At 34.9% G+C, this 17,323-nt stretch overlaps 1 protein-coding gene across 4 annotated transcripts in view; it reads right to left on the bottom strand.

The window, feature by feature from the left end:
• Positions 1–17,323, bottom strand: part of CNTN5 (contactin 5) — a 611,453-nt gene that overhangs the window by 314,903 nt on the left and 279,227 nt on the right. For all 4 annotated transcript variants that reach the window (XM_063148896.1, XM_063148898.1, XM_063148895.1 and 1 more), the window contains one exon: positions 135–265. In XM_063148896.1, the coding sequence (XP_063004966.1) occupies positions 135–189 (55 nt within the window). In that variant the 5' untranslated portion in view covers positions 190–265. The remainder of the gene's footprint in view (positions 1–134; positions 266–17,323) is intronic.

Genomic DNA, 17,323 nt, shown 5'->3' with positions numbered 1-17,323 from the left:
CATCACACTCAGGAAAACAGTTTTCATAATGATGTTCATCTTCTCCAGCATGCTTCTACATCTTCCTATTTCTGTTTGCAGTTAAGAGTCTTAAAACGATAAGGAAAGTTTTCTTGTTTTTTGTTTTGATTTACCTGAAAGACAGCCAGTGAGTGACAGAAACAGCAAGAGTTTCCATGACAACCACATCCTTGGTCACAAAGGTCTCTCCGTCCCTCTTTGTGCAGTTGTTAGCAACGTTGACGTTTCTTAATTAAAGCTTAGCCTATTGGGAGAAAGACAGATCTCTGTTAGGAAAATTAAAAATATCTCTCAATAATGTGACAAACAATTAAAGAGACAAAGCTTCTCCTAATGCAATTAAAAATCTAGTTCCAAAGGACTCTCTATCCCTCTGACTCAGACTCAGAGGGATCTTGCTCCAGCAGTTAACAATGTTAATAGCTCAAATGTCTGTGGCAGTGCTCTGCATATATGCATATATATGACATGAATATAACTTTAAAACTACATGTGCTTTGAAGCTTTGAATTTCCAAAAAACCAAGATTAGAAGATAGTACACATATCTTTCACAGAAAATATTTTCAAAGCACATGGCCCAACATGTGTTCTTATTTTCCTTAAATTATCTTGATTTCTGATATGAAGTGTTTCAAAAAGCTTATGTGGAAGTGTGGGTTAAATGAGTGGACAGTGAGGTGGAGTGAGACTTGGCTGGAGGGCAGAGATCAGAGTGTTGTGAGCAGTGGTGCAGAGTCTAGTTAGAGCCTGTGGCTCACAGTGCTTCCCATGGATCGGTACTGGGTCCAGTTGTCTTCAGCTTATTAATCAGTGACCCTGGCTGAAGGCAACCCTCAGGAATTTACTGATGATACAGAACTGGGAGGAGTGGCTGATACCCCAAAGGTCTGTACAGCCCTCCAAAAGGGCCTCAACATGTTGGAGAGATGGGCAGAGAGGAACTGTCTGAAGGTCCACGAGGGCAAATGCAGCGTGTTGCACCCGTAGAGGAATAACCCCAGCACAGGCTGGGATCTGACCTGCTGGAGAGCAGCTCTGCGGAGAAGAACCTGGAGGTTCTGTTGTACAACAAGCTGTCCATGAATCAGGAGTGTGTCCAAGAAGGCCAGAGGGATCCTGGGGTGCATTAGAAAGAGCCAGCAGGTAGAGGAGGGGTGATACTGCCCCTCTACTCAGCCCTGGTGAGGCACATCTGGAGTGCTGTGTCCAAGTCTGGGCTCCTCAGTACAGGGAAAACAAGCAAGTACTGAAGAGGGTTCATCTGAAGGCAATGAAGATGATGAGGGGTTTGAAGCATCTCTGTTGTGAGGGAAGACTGAGAGTGGTGGCAGAGCACTGGAACAGGCTGCTCAGAGAGGTTGTAGAGTCTCCTTCTCTGGGGATATTCAAGACCCTCCTGGACACAATCCTGTGCAGGTGAATCTGCTTTGGAAGAAGCTTTGAAGTAGGTACCTGCATACTTCCCTTTCAACTCAAACCATTAGGTGATAATTTTCCTGAAATTAATATGTTGGTATATTTAGTATAAACAATTTTTAAAATGTTTTAGGAAAATCCAGGTGTTTTTACTACTTGCAAACTGGATTGAAATAGATTCCAGATACAACTTAGTGTATGAATAATCTATGAATACCTTTGAAAAAATCAGCACTTTTACAAAATATGTTGTTCATACTCATCTCCTACTCTTCCTCATATTTTTGATTCCTATCTGTCCCATGACATGAACATAAATTTTAGCTTAGTCTTTGATCAGTCTTCTTAGCTGTCACTTTAACAATGTCAGCAACTTTACCACATTGGAATCCAAGAAATTTTGCATTCAAATGTCTGAAAAGTCAGTCCAAAATATGAGAAATTTCAGCTGCTTTTGTATGGAAATATGTGTACTTCTGGTCTTTGACTTGAAAAGCATCAAGTTGCAAACATAATTTTCTATATATAATTAGTCATATCTATTCAGAAGGATTCTGAGATCCTCTTATTGGAGTCCAAGGAATCTTCAATCAGTAGAGGCTGTGATTTATAACTAAAAGAGCAATGACATGTGACATAATTATGAGACAAGGGAGAACTTCTTTTGTTCCCCTATCCAACCCCTTTTGGGAATAATAGGACTCCTTCATATTATAACCAGCTTAGTTACATGCCATATTTGCTGCTTTGGGTGTCCTATTCTCTGTTAGAACCCTGACAGTAAGAGAACAGAAGCAAAGCTCTACACACTTGCTAAAAATAAAAATATAAATCATAATGTAAAAATAGGTTCCTGCTGGATTATTCCATTTCAACTGTTCTCTGAGCATCTCTAGTTGTAACCAGTTCTGACAGTCTTTCCATCATATATAGAGAGACACACTGTGTGAGCACAAGATGACATCTCTTTATGTTGCTGGCAGTTATTCCTGCAACAATATAAAGGTGTAGCTTGTCAGCTTTCATTTAAACAGCACAGAAGATATGCTTTTTGACACAGATAAAAAAATCCCATTTTGGGTTTTTACTTCCTTTCAGGTAACTCAGACCAGGGAAACTTAATACTGGACATACACATAGGTATAAGCAACCCTGAAAGAGAGCCCAACAATCTGGTAGACGAGTGACTTTCCACATAGAGCTTGTAACTCAGGTAAACCTCTACAGGAAACCTCCTCAATTAATTATTAATGTCTTCTGCCTTTGTTTTTCACTTCAGTGATAATCTGCTTTTCAGTCATTGTGTTCCTTTGGTTAGTGAATTATCTCATTCAGCATTCTTTGTTGGCCAGGCCTTTGGGAAATAAGTATTTTCATTAAAATTTAAATTTTTCCCTCATGGCCATATCCGTTAAAAAGAGTAAAGCAGAGATTTCTCCCCCTGCCCCCAACTTTATTACTTTTTCTTCTTATTATTTTCCTAACATCTTTTCAGCTGCTTTTAAACCAGTGAAACACAGAAATTATTTTAACTTAGTGATTTTTCTCTAACATCAACAGGGAAACATACACCAAATTTTCAAACATTACAGAGTGAGGCTGTTGCTGTTTTTATTACTAGGTATTGCTGTGCCTATTGGATTAGACTGTTAAAATAATAATAATAAAAGTTGTGATTAGTAGAACAAAAAACAGGATGAAGAAGAACTGGAGCCAAACAGTGGTAATATTAAAATAAAAGACAGATTTATACACATTTCTCTTTGTATTCTTGAAAGACAAGATTTTAAATTCCCTCAGAAATTTTGAAACAGAATGGTTTTAAACTTTCTGTGAAAAATAAGATTTTTTTAATTAATGTGTCATTGAAAACATCAGAGTTATCACAAGTTGAGTGGGATAAAGAGCCTATAGCTGAATAGCTATAGTAACTTTTATGTGACAACCCTGTGTAACCTGTACCTATCAATATAATACATACTTCAGACCTGTTACACAGGGATATGAAAATGTAAAACCAAAGCACTCTAGAGAGATAATCTAATTTAAGTCCTGGATGTTGGACACTGGCCTTCCTATTTGGATATTTGTTGTATAAATACATTGGCTGATCTCTGTAGAATAATTGGCAGCAAACAAGCAAAGACAAAATATGTCACTGCATAGTTTTTAAAAAATCTGCATAGAAATCCTGATTATTTTCATAAGGAAAGGATTTTGCATCTCTAACTATTTTTCTATATTTCTTGTTGCTTGAAGGATAGTTGGCTAAAAATGTACTTGGCATATGGATGAATGAAATGCATACCAACATAGTAGGGTTGTTGAACATCTGGGGTTGGGGAGTACCAATCATGCAGATGACAAAGACATTGATTCTGCATGTGTAGGGCTGCCACGGGGCATGTGGGATAATGACAAAGGTGCTGTGTAGGAAATGACATGGGCAGGAGGATGAAAATGCTGTATTTAATAAAGATGTGCAGATAGTCAAATTTCTGTTCTAGATTTAATGAAGGGATGTACTCCTGGGTTTACTATCAGTGGTTGCCACCTATCTTTCCAATAACTGAGCTCTCACCCTTAGACATGTGCGTGATTGAAGAATTCCTTTATGCTTATAGCATAAAGATCAAAGCTGAACTAAATCCATTAAGAGGAGCATCTTCTTTCTTACTAAAGAAAAAGAAGGGGAAAAAAGGGTCTTATTGCTGAAAAAAACCCAAATTAACATTCTGTTATACTTACAAGAAGAATCTTCCACTTAAAATTGCCTTATTTTAAAAGTAGTTTAAGAGCACATACACCAGCAGTATTCAGTTGTTCTTGGTTTGAAAATTTTGTTAATTTTCTGTTTTGTTTTGTTTCTTTCCCAACCCTGACTGTCACAAAATGAGGAAGACTTTAAATAAAAAAAAAAAAAAAAAAAAAAAACAAACCACAAAAGGTGCTGCTTAAAAGGACTTTAAAATAATTTCAGCTGAACATTATCTATTTTTTTCCTCAGTTACAAATTAGGACTCACAAAAATCCAACTGGCTGGTTTAGAATGGTTTTTTGGCTTCATTCTTCAAGAAAAGAAAATTTAAGCTGTCTAGAATATACTATTTTTACAGATGTCTTTCTCGTAATAGCATGAATTGACAAAGCACTACAGTCAGATTTTTTATTTAAAGTTGGACTCTCTAACATTTCTTGATTTTTTAAATTCTGTCCTGTTGTTATTCTTGTTTCTTTGCAATAAACAGAGTTTCAGTAAATTATTTTTTTCTTAATACCAAGGATATGAATTTTCCCTGAAAGAAATTTGTATAAAATGGGGATCTAAAATACAGATGCATATAATGTGCAGCAAGTAATTTATCTAACGTCTTTTCCAGCACAAAAATTAGAAACAGTTTTCAATTTCCACACAGTACTACCCCAGTCCTTTGTTTTCCCCAGGATTTCTGCCAAATTACTTTTACAATTTATTTTAATTCTGTGTAATAATTGTAGAAAACTTATTAAAGCCCTCATCATTCAGTATGTTTTAATGAATTGCTTTAGCTGGTAGTGACAGGATGGATATTTTCCTGTGGTTCTGACTCCTAGCAGACTTTGCGAATACAGAGTACTAATTCAGTATTGTTAACCCTAATGTGCAAGAGGCTTGAACCAGATCCAGTGAAATCGTGCTTTTTCTAAAGGTAACAATAGCATCTACTATCATTAATATTTGCTTTCTGGCACGTAGGATAAATTTAAATGCAATGCAAGGATCTGTTCTTTTTTAAATTAAAATACTTGTAAAACAAAGCCTTTAGCATAGATACTGTGACACTGATATCAAAATGATTTCTTCTGTTATCACTAGCTAATTTCCCTTTTCCATCATATGCATATTTATCCATTTATGTGTAGCGACATGAAAGAGATGGCTGCTTAAATTCACATCCTGTCTCAAAGCAGTGGAGCAAATCTTTGTGTCTACAGTGACTGTACTTCTCAGAGGAAATGCTGTGACTTGTCACAAAAAATAAAAGTTTTCGCTGTAATATTTTTTCCTATATCAATATATATTAGAAGAATGTTCAAATTATTTCATTTTCCCTTTCCTTTCAAAAAAGGAACATACAAACAGGTAATGAAGAAATAACACCAGCGATATGCAATTCTGATGTTCTAGACAGAGTTGCAAAAGCAGGGACTAAAAAGAATTAGAAACTGAGCCATTCCCACCCATACATCCAAACAGAAAAAGAAGAGCATATGCTGTGCAGAACAAATATACTTGGATTGTTTCAGGTAGTACTATTAGGAAATCCTTTCATCACATTTAGTAAGTGGAGGATGCTGGCATAAGGTGCAATGAAACTGCTAACAATATACCTTACTTAGGGTGACAAAGCTATGAGATCAATAAATGCAACAAGCTAAGTACTAGTGACTAGGCTTTCTGTTAAAAGGCTTGTTATAGTCCTGGAAGAAGACAGAGGTCTGCCTGAAGACAGAGATTAAAATACTTCTAGACTTTAAAGCCTTCTGAGCTGCACCAAACTCTCTCTGCTTCCCAGCACAACCTCTTCTGCAATCAGGGCTTGGAAGATATGAATGGAATTGTTGCAGACAACAATTCAGCCTATCCTCCTCGTTCCCATGAGGATCAGACCTCTAATGCTGAGTCCACGGAGAATTAGAGGCTTTAGAAAACCAAAGGCTCCAATATTACAAAGCTCATAATGGATAGAGGAAGTAGCTTGGCTGGAAATTTTTGAAAAGAGCTGGTCTGTAAATATCTCCCTAATGAATAGTTAGATATAAAGTCAGGCCACAATTATTACAGACAGTGGTTATACAGAATATAAATAATCTTAACTGAGTTCATGGCCCTGCTTGCTTTCAATAAAAGTTTTATTTGTTCAGTACAAAGTCTTTTTGACAATACTGTTTTTATATTGGTATAAGTTTACTAAAACCATATGAAGTTAATATTTGATAAAAGTCATGCTATAGACACTTATACAATGAAATATCACTGAAATTTGTTAGAGGAAAAATGAAAAAGAAATTATATTAAGCTAATGTAAACAGCAAGGCATCTTGTAGGATTGATTACTACCCCAATGAAAGATCATTTATTCGCAAGCTTTAGTAATTGTTCAAACTATTGTAAAGGAAATTTAATAGAGATCAAGACTGAGCAGTTAAATAAAAAATTTCAGAGTTGTTTATGAACACTCAATTTACTGATAATAATATTAAAAGTTTATTCTGCAGTGGAAGCTTTCAGCTTTCTTTGTCAGGTTTCTTTTGGTGAGCAACCAAGACTTTCAACATCTAACATCTAAATTAATTTTTTATAAGGTTTTTTTTGTTTTTTGTTTTTTTGTTTTTTTTTTTTTTTTTGGGTTTTTTTTTTTGTTTTTTTTGTGTTTTGTTGTTGTTGTTTTATTCATGATAGTAATGAATTTTCAAAGATACCAGTTCAGGTCTAGCAAGAAGCAGAGAATGCTATTCTACAAAAGAATCAAATAACTTTTTCTGAAATAATGATCAATCACAATTTCAATACTGGTGAATGAACATCTGAACTGTCACTCTAAAAAACAAACCAAAATATTTGATTGTTAGCACTGAATAAGTATCTCAAAATACATATTAGTCCATCTAAATTATTCAGATGAATCAAACCTGTTTGGAATGCTGTGCACAACACCCATACAATAAAAACTTAATATTGTACTAATATTGTATTAAATATTGATTATTTTATAGTATTAGAATATATTTGCATATACATATTTAAAATAGAATGTTTGTATGTAAGATGCAGAACGTCTCCCTTTCCAACATTTCAACCAGTTGACTGCATTTGCATTGTGTCTAATATTATTTTTTTTTACCAAATCAACCACTAATATGTCTAGAGGAGAGTTACAACATCACTTGACCAAGAACTGGTTTATGCAGAATTATATGAGGGATTGTTCAGTGCTATTTGTTATAGAAACTAGATCCTCTTTGACATTCTTACTGCAAAGCAGACCTGAAATGCCTTTGTGTGCTCAAGTGAAGATGGCAGAAAGAGTCCTCAGCTTCTCTAAACCAGCAGTACTGAGGTGCTCTGTTTGGTAACATTCATATGAATAAAGCTTGAAAAAACTAGAGTACTGCTCAGGCAGTCAAATTACTTGGGATATACCTTGAAGTATGGGGTGCTGAGAAGAGTTAAAACCATGAACTCCTGTCTACTTTCAGGCATTGGGGCAGCTTCGAGAAGCTGCTCCCACCACAAGGCATGCCCTTGTTCTCTGGTGAATAAAATACCTGTTGGAAGAGGCCTCCTGAGAAGGGAAGGAGTGGAATTAGATCTGTTGTGGATTTTTCCTTCTATTTGCCAATCAGACTGACAGCTTCTAAAATTCAGCTCACATTTCAGAGAACAAGCAGCTGCTGGGGATAAAGCAGGTTAAAAAGCATTGCTCTCTCACTTAGGATTGTAAATGCAACATGGATTCACTCAACAGCATGATTTTGAGATTTCTTGAAGCCTGGGCTGGAAATAACAAAAATTTTTTCACAAACACCACAGTTAAGCTGTTTGGTTTCTTGTGTGAACTTTATGACCAGTCATTTCTCAAAGTCTCTCAAGCTGTCATTACACACTCTTCAATTTTTCTTATTTTTTGTTTTTAGTTCTGCCAATATTATTAATATCTAACAGGAAAAAAAGAATAAAGAAGAAAATTGTGTATAATTTGACACTTTGGAAATGAAGTCTGTAAGCTCTCTTGTTAGTAAATGAAGAGGAATAGAAAACCAGAAGGAAAATTAATTCAAAGATTTTTGACAGTTATTTTGAAGTGAGATGAACAACCTCATTCTTTTTGCTAACTCTGATGGAAACCTGATTGCAGCAGAAACCTAGACAGCTTAAATTATTCAATTAACTTTCAGATGGCTAAAGCTGAGTGATAACAGTCTTAACTTGTCTTTTTTCCTGTGTATATGGAAGTTTCCACCACATGTGAAAAACTCTACTGGTCATTTAACTCCCAATCTCAGTTGAATGACAATAAAATCACTCTTCATCTATGATAATCTGTTCTTGGTATCTCCCTTTAATTATTCAGGAAATTTATTTAAGCTCTTAATATTAAGAGTAACAGATGCCTCAGAGAAATTGAGAAGTTCAGGGAAAAACTATAGAATTGTAGGTCATGTTAGTAACCTGCTCTTAATATGCACTCTTTGTATTAGTATTTTGATTTTGTATTATTGATTTATTTGCAATGAAAAATCACAAGGAAAAAGGCATATTCTTATGCTATGTTTTTCAGGCCCACTTGTTTATTTCCAAATTCCTCTGGGAGATTGTAATATGTGCCAGTGTAATCACATCTGGAAATGTTCTTTCTCTGCCAAGCAAGGGGTTAAGGACAATGAGAGGACCAGCAGGACACTGCTGTTATTTTGTCTCTCTGCTGCACTTGGTAGAACCACCTCTAACATATAAAGAGCAGCTTATCTTGACCTTTGTTCTGCAGCAGCCAACTACTGCCAAGAGGGAAAATGACTGCAGTTAAACAAATATTCTTAACTACTACTGCATCTAGCACATCAGCCAGCATAAATGGGCCCAGCATAAGCCTTCCACTTAATGCAGCTGCCAGACTAATGAGATTTTGCATTTTAATAACATGTAAGAGGATCCTCACTCATTTCTCTACAAGGCTAAAGCCCTGGAGATTGTGTGTACTGCTCTGAAGTGGTGGCCACAATTTCTCCACGGACCTATAAATTCAACTCATCTCTGTGCTCTCTTCCAGACATCAAATCACCAAATCAGCTGTGCCATAACAGCATATTGTGCACCAGGGTGCTTAATACTATGCAGGTAAAGAATCAGTACCCTTTCTGTGCTGAAGATGTGAGATCCTATGCACTTTATACGGAAGTGCAAGGCAGGGTCCCAAAAACACGTTAAGGAAAAGATCCATCAATACTCTGCTTGGCTCCTACCTCTGGGCTTTATGTGATGCTGTCAGGCTGTCTGAGAAGGATGCAGGCTGCATGTGCTGAGTGCAAGAGGCTGTTTCATGTGTAGAGCGGACGGGAGACACAGAGAGGTTTGTGTGCAAAATGAGTGTGTGTGAGCAATCTGTCAGTGCATATGTGGTACAAGTCTGCCTCAATGCATATCCATAAATTAGAAAAATTGCAGTTGTATTAAAAAAAAGAACTTATCTTGACATGGTATTTATGAGTTCTGAGTTACTACCTGTGTAGTCACTGTTGCAGATTTCACACTAGTTCAGCCCCCAGGTTTAGATAACAAGACCATTTTTAGTCAAATATTCTATTTTATTGTGATCTATCATGAAATAGCTGTAAAGATCCATCTTATCACAGAATCACAGACTCATTTAGCCTGGAAATCCTTTTGGTTCCCAGAGAAGTTGTGGATGCTCCACCCCTGGGAATGCTCAAGGCCAGGTTGGGTGGGGCTGTGACCAACCTGGTCAAGAGAGAAGTTCATGGCAGGAAGGTTGGAAATCTTTAGCAACCCTTCCAACCCAAACATTTCTATGACTCTATGTTTCCATGAAAAGGCCTTCAAGTTGAATACAACCATAAAACTGCCTCTACATCTTCAGTTCCAGGGAGGCTAGATATTTCCTAAACTTAAGGGACAGAAGTCACTTTAGACACTTTAGGAAGTCTTAACACTATGTGTATTTAAAAAAAAACTGAGCATGTTTTTTAAACAATACATCTAATTAAATTCAATCTGTTCAGACGGACAAAAATAAAAAAAATACTATTTTTGACTTCAATTGTTGCAATAAACTATCTCATTACAATTAATAGTTGCCTCATCTCATGACAACAAAGAGTATAATATACAATAAAAGGACATTATCTTTGGAACATATATGTTAGAGGAGCAGATAAAGATGCAGAATTTGAACATGCATCTGTAAAAACAAAATTAATTAGGAGAAAACACCTAAAACACTCAGTTGTTGTTCTGTATTGATTGTGGTTGTTTAAATGTTAATCATTTTGTTCTTAGCTATTTTCTATTTGGAACAGTAAAATGCATTTTTAAACTGGCATACTGAAGAATATTAATGATGCAACAAATTGATTGGTACTACAGAGATGTATCTGGTTTTTTTACAAGCATATTTAATTGCACATTATTCTTATGTTTCTAATTACAACCAGTACTAAAAGTGTCCAGATGCTTAAGGATGCTTTTTTATATTTAAACATACTTCATTATTATTACTTATATGGCAGATAGTTCACTAAGATATAATGATAGGATATTAAAGTGGATTTGAAATCTCGTTATTAGAACACAGGCTTGTCTGAATAGGAAGAAAAAAAATAAAGTACTCTAAGTGGAATAAGCACCTCTTCATTTTCTTTCACAAATCACATTTTATTGCAAGCTAAATGTCAGAGACATAAAGACATAACTGCTGGCATGATCCCGTCAGGGAGGTTTCTATCTGCTGTTATATGGTATTCAACATTCTTTTTCCACAGATTTTAAGCAAAGCCAGCAAAATTTACTAAGGACTCAAATTTAAACCAAATATATTTTAGCCTATCTAGAGATGGATTGTTTATTTTTAAACATAGTAAGATATGAGTGCAGTCAAATAACATTTCTTCTTGTATTTTAACTCAGCATTAGGGCGCACACCAATTATGAAATTGTGCTGTCAGGTTACCCCTCTAAGGGCAGTCACACACTTCATGTTTTGAGTGGCAAATTGAATTTGACATTTAATTTGAAGCCCAGGATACCATAATGTAAAACCTTCTGCAGTATTAGTGACAAAGCATGAGGGCATATCTCCTGTCTGGCTTTTTTAAATAGTCCTCTCCGTGTGACTATTGTCTTCATTATTTTCCATGGAGATTATTTTCCTGATATTTAAAGGAAAATCACAGTAAATATTTAGAATCACAGTAGCTCACAACTAGAGCATTTCAGGTTTCTTCATAGATTCAAATAAGTGATCTAATATAAAATCTACCCATGTATACTGTTCAGACACCTTGTCATTTCTGAGTTTAGAAACAATTAGAGGAAACCTTAGAATAGCTCTTAGTAGGTGGTGGTGCCAAAATTTCCTCATTTGTTTATTCTTCAGAAGATAATTTAATTTAACATTGCAAGAAAATGTGCTAATAGTAGTTGCAAGCCCTTTATTGGTGAAAGTTTAATTTCTTGCAGAGATTTCCGTGTAAATTGGCTGCCCTTCCTTTAATACATTTTAGAGTAGTGAAATGCAATATTTTCAAGAAGCAGCCAGAATTTTTCTTTCCTTGACAGAAGAGGAAATTTTAGGACAAAAAATTGAGAATGTTACAGTCTGAAAGTCCAAAGCCTGGTTTGGTGCACATGCAAATGGAATTTAGCCAAGATTTCTGTGTTAAGCATCACCTTGGAAGCTACCGTTGCATATTACTACCACTCCCCCAACAAAGAAACAAGCAAACACAACAAAAACAAACATATCCTTCTTCAAAAAAAAACAAACCCAAACAAACAAACAAACAAACAAAACCAAACAAAAGAAACCAAACCAAAACCTCATGGATAATTCCTTTTCTTTCTAAGCTTTCGTATTGCAACAGCCATGAATTCAGCTGTGAAATTACCAGCCCAGAATCAGGCCCAGAGGCTCCAGCCACAGAGTACTATGTAGCAAATATCAGATCTCTGTGCTATTTAATATTTGTACACAAATATAACTCACCCAAATAGGAGCATATTTCTGGCTAATTGTCCTGCCCACACAATACACTCAGCATAATGTAAATTTTGCATAAACTGGCACTATCTGATCGACATGAAAGTCAGCAATGATCCAGTTATTTCCCACTTTTTTCCCCTACCATTTCTACCATTTCTACATTCTCTGCCAATTGGATGACAGGTTTTATTATAATTTTGTATTGTTGATATGCTAAAGTGGAATTTGCTGTCATGAAGATGAACTGCTTTAGCACTACCTACAGAGTGCCAGTATTTCCCTAATTATTTCAATAAGTGGTCAGAGTTCTGTCAGGAGATGTGGAAGTATATGCCCTGAGGTTTTTTTCCATTTTTGGGTTATATTTATGAAATGATTACTTTAAGGCTTTTTTTTCTGGGTAGAGAACACCCTCCTTGATTAAAAGAAGACATGAGTCTCTAACTGGTTTCCAGAGAGTATTGTCATTGATTTTGTTGACAGCACTTTAATTGATCTTGCAGTTTTTTTCATTCTATCAGAACATTTCTTGCAAAAAATCTTGTCCTTTTTTTTAATCCAGTTAGTTCCAATTGCTGGAACAGAAATTGTAGGTTGTAGGTTGTGTTCGCTGAGGCAAAAATTTATTCTTTAAATTTCTTCTTTATTCCCATTTATGAAGGAAGAGAATTTAGAATTTACAAGCAAGAACACAAACTATGCACAGCCTAAAGTTTACAGTGTGACACTTTCCTCGCTGTAGAAGATGCTTCACTTTGGTAATTTCACACCGTCTGTGATACACAATCTAAGAACACCAATTCAGCAAAATACAGAGAAATACAGTGAAGAAACAATGTACCTTGTGCTGTTAGAGCGTTGAAATTCTGCCAGTGCATCATGCAAAAATACAAGCCTGAGGCTACTGGTGCATGCTGGACAAGTGCTGACAAGTCCTAGTAATTACCCAGAGAAGGCTCTGTCGGGTCAGAGTTTTCACTCACTCGTTTGACAGGAAGTGAAGTGTCAGGCCCATCACGGCACCTATTTAAGACGATTTTTTGGGTTTTTTTGCTTCTGGAAGATATGCGGAATGATGCCTGCCTTTATTAAAAGTTCAGCCATCCTCTTCCAAGAGACAAGAACCCCTTGGCACAGTCCTGATTATTGGTTATAAGGAAACCAAGCTGGAATTGAGCTTGGAATTGTATGTGTGCTTCTCTTCCCTCCCTGATAATTAGTTGGAATCATAAGTGTTTTAGAATTCAATTTCTAACCTGTGCTGCCAAAGAGGAATAGCAGGATGGCCAATAGATAGAGTGCCACTTATATCTGAAAATGAATGCTGTCTAAGGATGCCTTTTCACCCTGCTGCTCTTCCCTACAGGTTTCATGCACAGCAACAAAGAAGGAAGATAATAAAAATGTATCTTTTTTGAGAGCTTAGTAAAATAAGCTCTCAAAATTAGTCTGATAATACCTTTTGTTAAATGTGATGCTATATTTTCTATTCTTCTTATCTTGAGTGTTCTCTTAGACTCTAATTATAATAGTTTATCCATAAAATTAACATGATTTATCTGTGCAACTTAGTACTGTGACAAGTTCTTAAAAATAGGTATCTGAGCAATTGGAAAGAGAAAATAACCCCCAGCACGTTCACTTCTTTTCTTTATGCTATCCATATTATGTCAGAATATTTTAAAATTATTCAAAATAAAAGAATGAGGATGTCATTAAGTATGATTATGTAGATTACTACTGAAAATGGAGAGGCAAGTATTGTCTGTGTTTTGAATATTTTTTAAGTGTAATTGTATTTTGAAGATTGTTTTTTAAGTGTATTATTTGTAGTCTTTGTATTTACATTTATATGACTACTTGGCCCCATCCAACAATCTACTATAGAATGAAAATTTATATTAATTAATCAATAAATTAGTTCACTAAATATAGTGAATAAATTAATTAATCAGATTTTAAGTGAAACTAATTTAAAAAATTTAACCAGACTTAATCAAGGACAAAGGGACTTTAGAAATTTGATAGTCCTTCATAGATAATTATACAGGAAAGAAGTCAAATGTTAGCTTGGCCTAATTCCAGTAAATTAAAATACAAAGTCTCTAATTGTAGACCCTTCAACATTGAAAGTATATAATGAATTATAATCTCCCATCTAAGGAAAATCCAAAACTAAAATCACATGATTGAACACTAACCAAATGTGTGGGAAGCATCTTACTTATATCACTATTTTAAATTTCCAGTAAAGAAGACTCATAACACATCCAGCAGTAAAATCTCTAATTTGAAAATATTGCCACCAGTTTTACCACACCTACATTTACACCTTGGAAGTAGTTCAGAAAAATAAACTTCCAGAAGAACAACTAAAAACAATTTCAGTTTCATCTTCATGATTATGAGTGGATCTCTTCTGACAATTTATTCACTAAGGAGAAAGACATTAAGAAATCAAACAAAGTCATTCAAAGTGCTTACAATATTTATGGAGAGATAAAAAGAGAAAATTAGTTAGTACAAATATTATGGCTGCAAGTGGATATTATCATCTGTTTTGATCTTATTTTCAAAAGATATAGGCTGGGACATATTTTCTGAACCATAGAAAACTCACCACCTTCAGAAAAGGATGTACTGATGTTGTGAGTAAATAAATTTTTATACAATTAATCAATTTAATATAATTATTTATTTCCTCACTAAATTCCTTTTCCCAAACAAACTGGGGTGAAGGGGGGCATTGGATATACAAGAGATGGCAGCAGCTGATGAGAAACTTAGAGATTGATTTCTCCTTGAGAAGACAGAACACGGATATTCCTTCACATCCATTCTCTATATGTCTAAAAATTTAGTTTGTTTATTACGTTATACAGGGGATAGAGGGAAAGAATTTCACCCTTCTCTTAGTGATTTGAGGATTCGCTGAACATATTAGAAGTGCCACAGTTTCAAGGAAGATAAGTTTCAGAGTTGCAGAGGAAGTGGGGAATAAGAAAAATAAAACAAATCTATGATCTCAGTTTGGTGGAGGGAATAATGAAGGAAAGGCAATCTAAGGACAAGAGAAGAGGCAATTTACCTTTCCTTACTCATAAGCCTCAGGTTTGAACTAGCTGGCTAAATTTCATTCTTTTTTATTTTAATTTACCAATCTCCTCAGCTGTTCTCTTACAATGTAAATTTTATGTGACCACCAGTGACTGGGATGAATGATTAAAGTCAGATCATGACTTTCTGCCCCCAAGTATTTTCTGTTTTCATAGAACAAGCAGATTAAATTTTACAAGACAGCCACACATCCAAAAATAAATCTGCTGCATCTCCTATTCCTGTGTACACTTTTGTAGCCTGTCTTACCCCTTGTCCTTGTTTGTTGGCCTCTCTAGGCCAATCTCTGCCCTTGATTATTTGCATGCAATACACTAGAAAGTTATGCATTATTTGTTGCCTCACTATTTACTAGATCTGCTTTTTTCTCTTCCACAAAGAAAGCATAATATTTGGAGAAATCAACCAGATTTATAATGCAGTGTCACAACCAATGTGCCTTATGTGCCATTTTTTATACCTTGGTACGTATAGAGTAGTTTAAAATAATTGAAAATAAATTAAGAAAATCCACAGACCACAAGGGATTTTTGGCACCAGGCTCTCTCTCCTACAGGCAATGCTCATCCCATTCCTCTGCCCACCCCTTCTCATGAAGATAAAATCCATGGCTCTTTCACCCTCCACCATTACTTAGCCATTTGGTTTAAAATGATGTGTGTATATGTATATATATATATATATATATATATATATATATATATACATATACACACACACATCATTTTAAACCTTACTTTGTCTTACACACTGACAAACTTAACTTGGTAAGACTTTTTTTAAACCTAAACATTTCAGTTTAATGCCCAGATGTACATCCATCTAATACAGTCTATATAAAATTAGGGTTTTTTAATAGTGTTTAAAAAAAGGGGTTTGTTTTTTTTGGTGTTTTTTTTTAGTTTTACCTAAATAATTAAGATTACAAAATTCATTTGGCTTTGTTTTTGTTTGTTGGTTTTTGTTTTGTTTGTTTTTTTTTCCAAAATTATAAGGCTTTTATGGATAATATTTTATGGATAATAAAGTTGCTGATAAAGTGTTTTACATGGTATATCAAGAATAGTTTTGAGACTTAAATCTCATTTTAAAGTTAAAAAAAAAATATTTTCTCCAAATTCTATGACAAAAAGATTTTCTGGAAATTACTGTAGTAAAAAAGAATTACTGATATTTAAGGCAACGCATTCTACCTACAATCCAGAACAGCAAAAACTGTTTGTTTATTAAAGAACAGATGTGTAAATAAAAATATTTGTTTCCCCCTGTGTTCAGCTACTCAAACATTTTACTTGTTTACACAAACAAAGACAAACTTATCACATGGATATGTGAACTTCAAGTATTGGAGAGATTGAGACAAACTTTGAAGCAAATTATATATTTGAGCATTTAGCTTTAAATCAGTGCTTTGGCATGTGGAATTACAAAGTAAACAGCAGAGAGTATGGAAACACAACCATAAGAAGCAAGAAAAGAAGAAATATCTGTATATAAAAGAAAATGCAATTACTTGATTTTAACTGTCATGACTTTGATAGAGGTTCAACTGCGCAATCACGACTTTCTGCTAAGTAAATTCTATCCTGAGAAATTAAATTAAATTAAGAACTGTTTGGCCTTGATGAAAATTAATGACATAGAATGAGTTAAAGTGATTATGTCATTCATCTTGTTTTTTGAGGAACAATTTTGGATACAGAAGGTTGTCCATAAAAAGTCCCTGGACATATTTATAATTCTGTGGGTATATCCTATGACAGCTGTAAACCTGTTATCACTGGCATTAAAAGAACTTTTTATTTTACACCCTCTTTGCAATGTAAAGATGTTTCTATGAAATCCATCAATATTACTGGTCTTATTTTTCCACTTTGAGAATAAAGACAGCCTTTCCAGCTCAGATTTTCTTTGAGCAAGTGTTTTTATGTTGGAGTTGCTGGGATTATAGGCAGCTATAAAAAGATCTGTTTAATAATAAATTAAGTGACCTGCAGATAGAGAAAT

The sequence above is a fragment of the Melospiza melodia genome, chromosome 2, assembly GCF_035770615.1.
Source record: "Melospiza melodia melodia isolate bMelMel2 chromosome 2, bMelMel2.pri, whole genome shotgun sequence".
Lineage (NCBI taxonomy): Eukaryota > Metazoa > Chordata > Aves > Passeriformes > Passerellidae > Melospiza > Melospiza melodia.
The sequence above is the reverse complement of the archived record's forward strand: the minus strand, read 5'-3'. Positions and strand labels throughout refer to the sequence as shown.